This window comes from Cololabis saira, chromosome 21 (genome assembly GCF_033807715.1).
Source record: "Cololabis saira isolate AMF1-May2022 chromosome 21, fColSai1.1, whole genome shotgun sequence".
NCBI classification, from domain to species: Eukaryota; Metazoa; Chordata; class Actinopteri; order Beloniformes; family Belonidae; genus Cololabis; species Cololabis saira.
In genome coordinates, this window is record NC_084607.1 from 21,793,010 (window position 1) to 21,805,471 (window position 12,462).

The 12,462-nt window shown below is 40.4% G+C and overlaps 1 protein-coding gene across 2 annotated transcripts in view; it reads left to right on the top strand.

Annotated features, from left to right (window-relative positions):
• LOC133422689 (septin-9-like) overlaps nt 1–12,462 on the top strand; it is an 83,981-nt gene that overhangs the window by 6,750 nt on the left and 64,769 nt on the right. Inside the window, exons 1-2 of one of the 2 annotated variants that reach the window (XM_061712723.1) lie at nt 5,791–5,843; nt 7,656–7,718. In XM_061712723.1, the coding sequence (XP_061568707.1) occupies nt 7,676–7,718 (43 nt within the window). In that variant the 5' untranslated portion in view covers nt 5,791–5,843; nt 7,656–7,675. Of the gene's footprint in view, nt 1–5,790; nt 5,844–7,655; nt 7,719–12,462 lie in introns of those variants that run through there. The other variant, XM_061712721.1, reaches the window with a different exon arrangement.

Here is a 12,462-nt window from a genome sequence, read left to right on the forward strand (position 1 = left end):
GAAGTTTAATTCCTCTTTAATTCAGAATTAAAATTAAATCAGATTTAAAATGAGTAAAAATTACCACCTTATTTAACGTAAATTAACACCTAATTCCGAATTAAAAGGGCCAATCTGAATTAGACTTAATTCCGAAGTAAGTGGCTGGTTTATTCTGATTTTAAAACTGAATAGAATAATTCCCCGATCATGTTTACACTCATTCCGCTTTAAATTAATTCCGGTCTTTCTGCCCTGCTCGTTCCCTTGCCCGTCTGTTGCCATGACGCTTATATTCCGCTCTGGGCTTGTTTTCCAAACAAAGGTTCAAGATGGCAGCACGCAGTAAACGGTGGTCAAGAGCAGAGACGATTTATTTAATAAAAAGCGTGGAGGACCTGGAAATAATTAAAAGAACAGATGGCAGGAAACATAAAAATTGTGAGCTTTTCAAAGTTGTAGCGGCTAAGCGGCTAAGTTTGTTTTTCTTCCAGTAGACGTAACTTCCGGTCCGCCCCCTTATCCAATCAGAACCTTCCCAACCCCCAGACCTTAAGCGAAATTGGATAAAGCTGATCAAACGTGTTTTCCATGTAAACCTCAATTCGGAATTACTATTTCTATGTAAACTTGAAGAAAAATAGTTTAATTTTAAATTATTTAATTCGGAATAATTAATTCCGAATTAAAAAACGTCATGTAAACCTGGCCACTGAAATATATGCGTTGAATGCATCTTCAGAGCAGCTGTCCATCAACTTGGAATAGGTTGACATCAAGCAGTGCCGACCTGAACAGTGGGTCCTGTGTGTCTGGGTACTTTTGTCAAAAGCTAGAGAATTTTCATCTCTTCATGCTGATCCTACGCCGCCGTGTGAGGCCATCAGTAATTCTCATCACCAATTCAGTCCTTGTCTTCCTTAACCATGCCAACTGTGTTTTGTCAGCCGTCCGTGTTTATATGTAGCCCTGTGTCTCCTCTTCCTTGTGCCGTATCATCTGCTGTGCCTCCCCAAGTTTTCATCTTCTGCAACCAATGTTCTTGGTTTCCATCTAGCTGAGGCAGCATCTTGACTTTTTTGTTGTATAAAGGTCATTGTTTGCTCTCCCCGTCCCAGGAATTTGGGTCTTATCCTACACTCCTGCCTTGACAAGGAGATTAATTTACCCTAGTTTAAACATCACAATAAGTCGCTAAGGGGGCTGGGGGAAAAATCTATTACTGTGTAGCCTATATAAATGTATACATCTACAGTATATTGATGTACTTAGCAGTTTTACATTACAACAGGGAATATATTGATATATAATCACCACAAAATGAGACCAAAGGAGCTATAAAGCTTTGTTTAAATGATCTAGTGGACATAAGAGAGAAAGCAGTTCACTGACAGCTCCTGTAGCTGTAGGCAGAATGAGATGACACTGACTTATTACCTTGAATTATTACTCCCTAGGCTTTTAAAAACAGGTCTTGCATCACTTTGTTGAAGCACTACTTCAAGAATGTCTGCCACCAAGCTGATTTACGTTTTAATCAAAATGCTGCATGAGTCATTAAAAGGAAGGGTGCTGGTAAAAGAGGTCTGGGGAATGAAAGAGGGGAATGAAAGAGGGACGGTAAAGTTCCTTCACCTCCTCCGTCTTCGTATTCAAATACAAACAGCGTGGCCTCCTTCAGCAAACATACAAATTTTAGATGGTTCAAAAGAGACGGAGCATGCATTAAAGTGCTGTCACTCCACCCTCCTTTGCAGGCCATTTTGCGTGTGTTTGAGTGTGTGTTGAAACTTTAAGCAGGAATGTGTGAAGGGTCTCCACAAAGATAGGGGCTGTGCGTGTGCGACTGCTCTTGTGTTTCAAGTGCAGCGCCCTCTCCCCTCTGTTTACCTAGCTAGTCATTTGACACCAATAACTAATCAATTGGCATATTTGTCCGGGCATAGCGGTGCACTTCAGACTCGCTTAACACTGCAATCAACATAAATCAGCTGCTCCATCTCAAACACGCATGATGAATGTCGGCCCTCTGACTCCTTGTGTACAAGTACCGACCTCTGCTGTGCATAGCTGTGTCATGAAGCAAATATGACATAAGAAGATAACAAATACCCTCCAAGGGGAAAAGACATGGATCATGGTTTCTGAAGGCATATGTGCGTATAATTTTGGGGCCCCAGACAAGACCGTGCAGGTGAGTTTGTGAACATACTGTAGACAAGTGTGCTTTTGTACCAACACACTGCAGGTGTCACTCCTTCCCATTTAAACTCAGTGCGTTAGGAAACGTACACTTGCTCTAAGTTTGCTCTCACTTTGAAGATTGCAGCTGCCAACACTGTTAAACTACATCACATCAGTGCAACACAACAATCCAGCACAACTATATACCGTTGCAACGGTTTATGTGACATTAGTTGTAGTGGTAAATTTGGCTCATTCAGATTATTTAATGCGGAAAGGGTGTGTTCACTTTTTTTTTAGCTTCATTCCCAGTTTATAGAGTGAAGAGGAACAGACTTGTCTTTTAGCTGCAAGGCTTGATTGACTCTGATTTTCCATTTGCTTCAAGCTCTGAGATACATGTATTAACTGTTTGCAAGATTGTTAAGCATGCAACTCCTCTCAACTTATCATTTTTTAGCACAACTCCAAGCTATATAAAGTGCTTATTGGATTAAGATATTTTCAGGTTAAACTGTATTTGGGTAAAGAGGGAGGATGCCAGTTTAGTGATTTATTGTTGTGTGATAATGTTAGAGTTTGTTTATTACTCTGTTAAAATGGGCCAAAAAAAGGGATAAAGCTAACAATGGCAAGTCAATCTGTTTGGCCACCCACCCATCCATCATCTACACCTGTATTTTTATAGCCATGGAGGCTTCTATCCCAGCTCTCTCTGAGGAAAAGACAGGGATCAGTGACAAGCTTAAAACTGTAAAAGGCTTTTTTTAGATAGAAACACTATTTTGAAATGTGACCATTGGAGGGTTAAACATTGTTACTAAAAGTTGATCTGGTGGCTAAAGGATTAATAGAGAGAATGTAAAATTTTTACTTGACTCTCCAAGGGCATGGTGGCAAGACAGATTCTAACCGGGTGGAGTAGAAATATTGTTCCAGCCTAGTAAAAGTAAGGATGAGCTGCTGCCTGATTATAAAAGCACTGAAACAAATCTGTAACATTGAAGATCATGATCTTAATACAGGAAAATGCTCCACAACATCCACCCAAGGGTCCCACTATGACTGGCCAGCAAAGACCTCAAAGATGATGCAGTAATTGACCTGGCCTCCTTCCTCACCTGGCATGAAGGCGAGACAAGTAGGGAGATAAACAGGTCAATAATAACTAAAGACACTTAGTTTAAAATTAAAATGTTTTAATATTTTTGCGCTAATAGTTTTTCATATTGTGTGTCATGATGTAATGATGTGAGCTGAAAGACCCACATGCCGAAGGTCTTGAGGCAGCAGGAGTACAGTGAAGTCCTTTATTCAAATGAAAAGTGCTGCACTGGTAGAAATCCAAAAGAAATACAACAAAGGCCTCCACTAGCAAAACAGAAGACTTCAATGACAACTGCATAGACAGGCAAACAACAGGGGATACAAAAAAGAAGGAATGAAGACAAACAGGGAGGAAGGGAAAGACAAGACACAGGGGTTGAAGAGACACAGGTGCAAACAATCAGGATCATGGACTCAAGGGTGGTTAAACAGGAACTAGACACAGACCACACAGACTTTCAAAATAAAACAGGAAACAAGTCTTAAACACTAGATCAAACCTAAAGAACCAAGTAAGACACAAGAGAAACACAAAACACAATAGAACCTGGCGTAGACCATGGCATTATATGCAAAAATGAGTAGCCCTCTTTCAAACCATAATACTAATAAGAATCGTCCGATCATAGTGGGTTTTAGCATGAAGAAAATCCAACCTAAGACAAACGACAGCATATAGCTTTTTTCACTGTGTCATTATCTATGTAACAAAACATGCTGCCAGAAAGAAGGAAAAAGATACGGAGTACCTCCTTATCACTTCTAGAAGGTTTAAGAGAGAACATTGTCGCCAGGTGGTGGTAATCATCAGCTGTCAATGAGCTGATCATCAGCAGGTGTTCAGATCGCTATGACAATAGTTGTTTGGTGGTTAGCTGGTTTGAATCATTCATGTGGCGCTAATACAATCCCAAAGGGGAAAATATAAGCAATGGCCTTCGAGAAGCAATTGTTGCGACACATCAATCTGGGAAGGTTCATTACTACGCTGAGAAAGATTATTCATTATTCGAAAACATTAGTTGTCTGTAAATGCAACAACACGGTCCTCACAGAGATACAACATCAAGAAGAAAATGCCAGTAATAAAAGTTGATGTATTGCAGAAGAACACACATAATAGACTGCTCATGTCATCACTTGGTAAAGGGATGATTTGTGTTTTTTGCACCAAAAGCAATTAAAAAAAGGCTAACTTACATTATAGCACATTTAATAAGTGAATTTGAGGACTCAATAGTGGCACTATGAATTAACCATGAAGCAAAATTCACATTTACACCATATTAAGCTCTTACCTACCTACCTACCTACCTACCTAGTCAGGATTAATTCTACAATGCAAAGCCTGAAGAATAATCACAGTTTGAACACACTTCCTCCTTTTATCACAATAATCTCTTTACATTGACATCAATTCAAAATAACAGCCGTGTCTCAACGTCCAGTCCTCACCGCCTTGGTTTATCTCAGCCTTCGCGGAAACCCTGGCCCTGACTTTGATACATTGAAACTTATTTTGTCAAATTCTGCATTTAATACCAACTAACCCCAGCTCCTGTTGTCGCTCACGTAATGATATAAAATTGCATTCATGACTGTTGGAGAAACAAAGGAGGGCATATGGTTAGCCTTTCTTTTCAAATAGTTTATTTTATTTGCTTAAGAAAGCTTGATCCCTCTGACCATCTGGGTTTAGTTTCAACAGAGAATAAAAAATAAAAATGACAACCAAAAAACCACTGTGTTTGCTGGCATTACTGGCAGAAAATGAAGGTCATATTGTGCTCTGACTCATGGTGTCTAACAGCTTCAAATGGCAGGATGCCTGACTCATCCGCCACCGGATGAAGTTAGTTCATCTGAGCTGCGGTCGATGCAGGAGAGGATGGGATGTGGTCAAAATGTGGTTGATTGGGGAGAAATTAAGTAAAGATCTTGTTAACATGCCATCACCTGTTTTATGAACAGATTAGATAAGCATAACCGATCCATTCTCTGTTTCAAACACTATTGCTCTAATGATGTAGAGCCTGTATGAGTCAAATTAAAGACTACAATAGAAAGTTAAATAAAACATGTGCTCACAGGAAGGGTGACTCACTCACTTTAGTGCCCAAGCTTCTGCTGGCCGACTGCTTAAATATAGTTTATTAAGCGGGCATGAAGTATTGCCCATTTAGCAAAGCTCGTGCCAAACGTTATCCGTTTACTCTTTGTAAAATTATAGTCTCAGGTAAGTGCAGTCACTTGTACAAAGTCATACACAGGAAGCTAAAACTTAAGCTAAATCATCAGGATGGTATGTTAGCAGCTCAGTACACCACCGATGGAGATGCCGCAGAGCTATCTGCACACATACACACACCGGTGTAGATGAATGAGCGATTATCCTGAGCGTTTTTAGCAGAGCCACAGCCAGGAGGGGGAGACACATATAGGACCCAGCAGCTGGAACTGTGATCTGTCCATGAGCGTGATGCGAGGCCATGTGAAAAGGGAATAATCACAGTGGTCTTTGTGAAACTTTTCAGCGGTATCAGCTTTTGGAAAAGAAAAGTGAATATTTCAAGGTAATTTAAGCTTCAGATTAATTTCTTATATTGCTAATTTCTCTCTGTAATTAGTTTTATCATTGCCCTCTTTGTATGGCATCTTAATTAAACACATTTGATATAGCCTTTTTAACCGCTTTTTCACCTGACAGTGGAGGGTCGTTTTGGAGCACAATTGGTTTTTGAAACAAATTTGAAACCCCTTATGTATATATACTGCATGAATCAAATACTGCAGCCTCACCCATTCCTCTGTGGGCGGTTGCCCTCTTCAAGTGCAGGCAGGTCTGCTGCCATCAAGTGTAGCGGCTCTCATGATTCCTCTTCCTGATGTTGCTGTTGCTTGAGATTACTCCGTCTATCATTACTGCTTTGTTCTGGAGTATGTCAACCACCACAGTGTCCGGGTTTGTGAGTCATCACCAGTTCATGGGTTTGGATCTGAAAGTCCCACAGGACTTTCGCTCTTCCATTGTTCACATATGTCATGTTTCCATTACCCCTAGATTTGTGTAAAACCTAAATATTGCAAAGAAAACTCTTTGAAAAAAAAAATTTGAAAAAGAAAAACAACTGCCAAACATCCCAAAAACATTTTTATGCTTTCACAGTTTATCGCAGAAGTGTAATGGAAACACTTTTTGCGCATTTGCACTCTTCAGCAGCGCTGGATGTGACGTAGTCGATCAATCTCAAGTCATCAAGATCTAGTTACTAGATGTTTTTGACCTCATTAATACGGTGCAGTTGTGCTATAAAGCTACTTAATCATTCTGCATTATTTTTTTGTCGAAAAGTTTCAATGAAATCCATCAGTTGATGACATTTCATTGGCTACATTTCAATGAATGTTATAAGCCGATAACTATAGCCTATAACTCAGCATGTGACAAATAAACATACTTAGAACAGATGTTTGGTTACACTTACTGCTACTTGCTCGTGGTGTTCCATGTATACCTTACCTAGAAGCATCTTGCATCCTGCTATTACGTGCAGGGGTGTCTCCGGGACGTCCTTGCTTAGTCTACAGCTGTAGTCTCGTCTGATGTGTTCAACCCTGGTCTCTATCGCTCTTGGGCTCAATTCTGTCCTTCATACCAGTCTTTTCCAGAATGTCTCAGTGTCAACCACTTCTTCTATCTGCTGGTCACACGTGCCCTGCATTGGCTTCTATTTCGGTGATGGATGTGTGTGGGTGTGTGTGCAGTTACAGTGTCTTCTTTAAAGTGCAGCGTGGGTTACCAACTCATAACTCATCTGCAATATAGAAGCTGAAGTAGAACCACAAATTAATTCTGAAGAGTCATCTTTCCTCCACAAAGCAACCACTTTGTACTCAGACAGGAATAAAATCCTTTTAATCATTTGTTTGATTTGTTTTTTCCACATAGCAACTGTAGACTGAGGGAATGTGAGGAAATGGTTTTCCACTTGCTCCCTGTTGTGTCTCTGTTGATTTAGCGTACGTTCCTTTCCAGAGCACCGGTGGGCTGGCAGCAGGTGTGCCTCAAGGTCATTTTATTCCACACAGATGTGACATTTTGAATACGATTGTTGAAGAAAGAAAACACAACTAAATACGGCAGAGAAAGCTAAAGCAGTCGATTCTCCTGCACAGTTCTTGCCAACTCTGTTGAAATTGGTGCTGCTGAGCAGGATGTTGAATGTTTTAGACAGAAACCTGAAGTTTTGTCCATGTGTGCTTCATAGCACAACAGTTTGTGTTCTAAAGTCTGACTCACACCACAGACATTATTAATATGTACCTAAGCAAAGTACATTGTCCTCATTTGTCATTTTTCTCTCTTTTCTCGATTGTCTCCCCAGCACGATCAGCTAGCACTCGAATGAGGAGAGCAGAAAAGGAGGGATCTGGCATTACTAGTCCCAGTAAGTACACTGCACCTCTGTAGTGTTTGTTTCTCTGTCCATTCAGCCTTCCATCACACATGATTACACATTTCTACCCATATACATGGTTATAACACATGCAAACATTTTGTGACACTAATTGCAAGTGAGGATGCACTTAAATTGATAAAACCAGAAAACCACCCTCTTATCTTCAAACACTGGGGTTTGCGTCAGACCTCTAGCGCGCAGTTTTTCAAGGTACTTGGTAGGCAGGTTGTTCCAAACATTTCACAGAACTCTTTGCATTTAGTCTTTCTCAGGGTCTTTGGCTCTCTGTGTAATCGTAGGGATCATTTCTTTTACCATCATTCAGACGAACCTATTCCTACAGACAGATATATATATATATATATATATATATATGAAGAATGAATGTGTAGTTTATAGATTTATATATGTAATAAAGAGAACCATGTCTACTTATGGCTTATTAGGTCAGCTGAAAAGAATCCATATTTATACTGTCTGTATGTCTTTTTACACAGTTTCACATAAAAAAGAAAAAAAAACGGTACATAGTTGCATGTATTCGAGTCCTTGTTCCTGTTTTATTGCCGCTTCAGATCTTTGTGACTCTAGCTTAATGCCGTCATAGTGCAGAAAAGTACAGATCAAGCCACTTCCTGACAGTAATGAGTGATGTATAAAACTAAACATTTACAATGATGAACCTTTGCACAGTTTTGTGCAACATGTAGATCCATTAGTAGCTTTAGCCTTATTTCCCATTGTCTATGTTGCAAAGATCCGTTTGGGGCATGTCAAGGGCAGACAAAGCATCTGCTAATTCTCTAAAGCATTACATAAATCAGTGTCAATAACATTCGGAGCTGTAGGTAGAGCAGGTTCTGCTTCCTGTCCAGATAATGGCTGATAGTGAGTAAACAGGAGCTGACTGATGCAGTGACAGAGACACGAGAGTGAACAGAACAGAGGACAGATTCACAGTTCATTGTTGCTTAAAATGTTGTTTTGTCTGTCTGCTTATTACTGACTCTGTCTGCATTCACTGTATCGTGTAGTGTATATATTTTTGTCTTCTTTGTTCCTGACAGAACAGCAGTGTGCTTAGCAGGAAAGACTCAGATCCAATGACAATACATAGAAAGAAATAACCTACTAGGCAATAAAACCAGAACCCAGCCAACGTTCGTATGTGGTACCCACCTGAGATATAAATGGGCTTCAAAATTGGATTTTCTATTGATTCCATGTTGGTCCCATGTCAATTTTATGGCAGTGGTTATGCTCAATTACATGGTCATTAGACGGGCAAGAGTAACTTATACCACTTGGGTCAACCTCATAAGCAAATGCCAGTTTGGGACCAGCACACAGTCCCATATAGGCCCCTTTTTTTCCAGCCCGTTTATTACCTTAGATGGGAAATAGTGAAAGTATAGCCAAGAAACATAATTATTACAATAAGCATTGTGAAATCTGTGTTTGTGCTTGAGTTGTTAGGGGTGGAAAACAATAGTCAGTCCCACCCTGAAGTGGACATTGATTGGCTATCCATGTGTTTGGGCGTGTTTAGCTTGTTGCTAGGCTCCCAATGTAGCTGGACAGGCATGGGGGCGGTGTGTAGCGAAGAAGAGAAGAGATAATGGAGGATCATGTGAAAGTTGTCGGTCCAGTGAATGGGGAATTTACATTTCTAAAACGCCCCAAAGGCACCATTTATAAAGGTAGAGTGACATATGTTCTTTGTTGAAAGGACTTTGCTCACCAGCGAAGCAGCTCAAGTTTAGCCACATAAACGCAAAGCACCCAGTCGCAGCCACAGCTAACGTTAGCACCAACGATGTTACCACAGCAACGATGTTGCCACAGCAACGCTCGTTCCCCAAACTAAACTCAAGCGCTGCGTCCGAAATCACATACTTCCACCCTAATGAGTATGAAACATTAGAACGTACTCAATAGTATGCTCTATCCATACTCATTCCGGAGAAATGTATTAGTGTTGATTGATGGACACTAGCCGAGCAGAAACTTCCCACAATGCAATGCAGCGGCGTTTGGTTGCTAAGTGATACGTATATGTCAGTCATAAGTATAATATTAAGTATAATAATATTATTATATAATATTAATATTATAATATTCATATTTAATAATATTATATAATGTCATCTTGTTTCGGCCAGAATAAACAGGAAAGAGCGGAGCGCTGCTACCGCTGCTCCCGCTGCTACCGCTGCTCCCGCTGCTACCGCTGCTCCCGCTGCTACCGCTGCTACCGCTGCTACCGCTGCTACCGCTGCTACCGCTGCTACCGCTGCTACCGCTGCTACCGCTGCTGTGACAGGTTACCATGGTAACAACTCCCCCCCTCCCAACGGCAGGAAGTGCCGTGTGCGCTTTTAATAGTATGTCCGAATTAATGCACACTACTGATATTTACTCAAAAGTGTGCCGAATTTAAGTATACTTTTTAGTATATACTTTTTAGTATGGCATTTCGGATGCACAGAAGGAGAGCACCTCGCGCATCTGCACGTCTGCGACTGAGGATGGCGAATGTTCTTGCCAAGTGGATGTAAACGGCTAGGACTACATCTGTTCAAGTCTGTTAAAAAAATAAATGAATGACTTTATAAAGCCACTTTTTGTTGTTATATAATATATCAATGTTTTAATCTGCCACAATAATGTAATGAATTTAAAGGAAAACATTTCAAGTTGAGGGCTTTTCTCAGCAATTTTTAGTTGCGATTAAAAAAGCGATTAATTAGATTAATTAATTACAGATATTAATTAATTAACTGCTCAATTTTTTTTAATCGCTTGACAGCACTACCTCTGATATTGCGAAACAATAAATATTCCTGAATACACACAGCACATTGAAACCCGTAAACTCAGCTTGAGATCAGCTGTGTGTCTTGTAGCAGGACTTTCACAAATGTGCAATATACAAGCTGTGTCTTGCATCAGAGGATGTGAAATCATACAGTAAGTGACGTGTGTGCAAGCAGTATTTCAAAATCATGATTTGGTGAAGTGTTTAGGGTGAGTATTCATCCATCAGATAAATAAATATCAGACAGGGCTACCAAACTTCCTCTGATGGTTGTCTAGCCATACATATGGATGAGAGTTTTTCCGTCTGCTGTTGGATGGGCGCTATAAAACCAGACACAATCTTTAAAGAAAAAAATAGGGACGTTCCACAAAACGACCACAAGTAAGAGCAAGTGAGCAGAAGCATGTGCGTAACTATGTATTTTAGGAGAAAATGGTGAGCAGCAGCCCTTCCTTTGCTCTGTTTTCCTGCTTAGTCACGGTTTTTAGTGCTTAACCCTTTGTGAAACGCAAAGCTGAGAGTTAAGGAAGCTATATAGCCTCCGAGTGGGAGAAAAAAACAACGTCTTAATCTGGCTTCAATTTGGAGCAAACTGAAAAAAATGCAAAAAACAATATATCCCCAAAATTCAAGGTCTCGTTCAAAGGTCTGTTTGAACACTTGATGCACAAATGTGGCATGAGTTTAGTTAAAATCTTGGAGCATAGTCACTAGCTCTTGAGCCACCAAGTGTGAACCACAGTAAAAGTTCCATCAAAGCAGACAGAACACACACACACACACACACACACACACACACACACACACACACACACACACACACACACACACACACACACACACACACAAGCAGAGATGAACACGCAAGCCGTTGGTAAGTGCTTAAGGCTACGGATGGGGCTCTGCTTGTCAGCGGACCTCCCTGTCGATGATGCATTTGCCACAGGGTGTGTGAGTATGTGTGTGTGTGTGAGTGTGAGGGGGGGGGGGGTGCATGTGTGGAGGTCTAGTGTGTGTAAGAGAGAGAGAGAGAAAGAGTGTGTTGGCATTTTCAGGGAGATGCCCCATACAAACATCTGCCAACAGGGCAGATTTATGAGCCAGCAGGCGTGTGTTTGGGAGGATGTGTAGCTGTAATATCAACGGGTGCACACACATACACACACACACACACTGTACTGTCCAACACTCCTATTGTTGCCTTTTGTTGTTCTGTGTGCGGTTAATTCTTTTCTAGGAGTCAGCAGATTCTACTTTATTGGACACACACACATGCACTCATGTGAAACTTCATGAAATGTAAACTGAAACAGATTCAGGTTATTTAAAAATAATTCAAACCCTATGTCTAATTGAAAGATGTACAGAACCAATTTAACAAATGCTGAAACTAAGAAAATATTTCCTTTTTTTTTTTTTTTAAGCACATGCAAGGACAGCACCTGGTGTTATATCTCCCGGCTAATTAGTTGAACTGGCAACAGGTCGGTAACATAACTAAGTCTACGAAGACTATTTAGTATGTCAGTAGTAAATATGGGGAGAGTCTCGCTGCTTTTTAAATGACTGTAAACAAATGGCTCAACATGTAGACCAGCAACAAGCCTGTTCATTTCATCTGAAATGTATTATATCATTAGAAGATTCAGAAAATCTAAAGACATCTCTGTACGCAGAGGCTATGGCTGGAAACCAGCACGAATTGGCTTTGACCTTCAGACCCTCAACCAACAGCACTGTGGGTCTGATGTTGAAGGTCTACACAAGTCCCCACTACATAGGGAAAATCCCTTACAGAAAAATAAGATGTAGAAAAACATTTGTTTTTCTTTTGACTGATGCTTTTTAGATCTTTACAATGGCTTCCTGTTTGTCACAGAATAGATTTTAAAATCCTGCTGTTGGTTTATA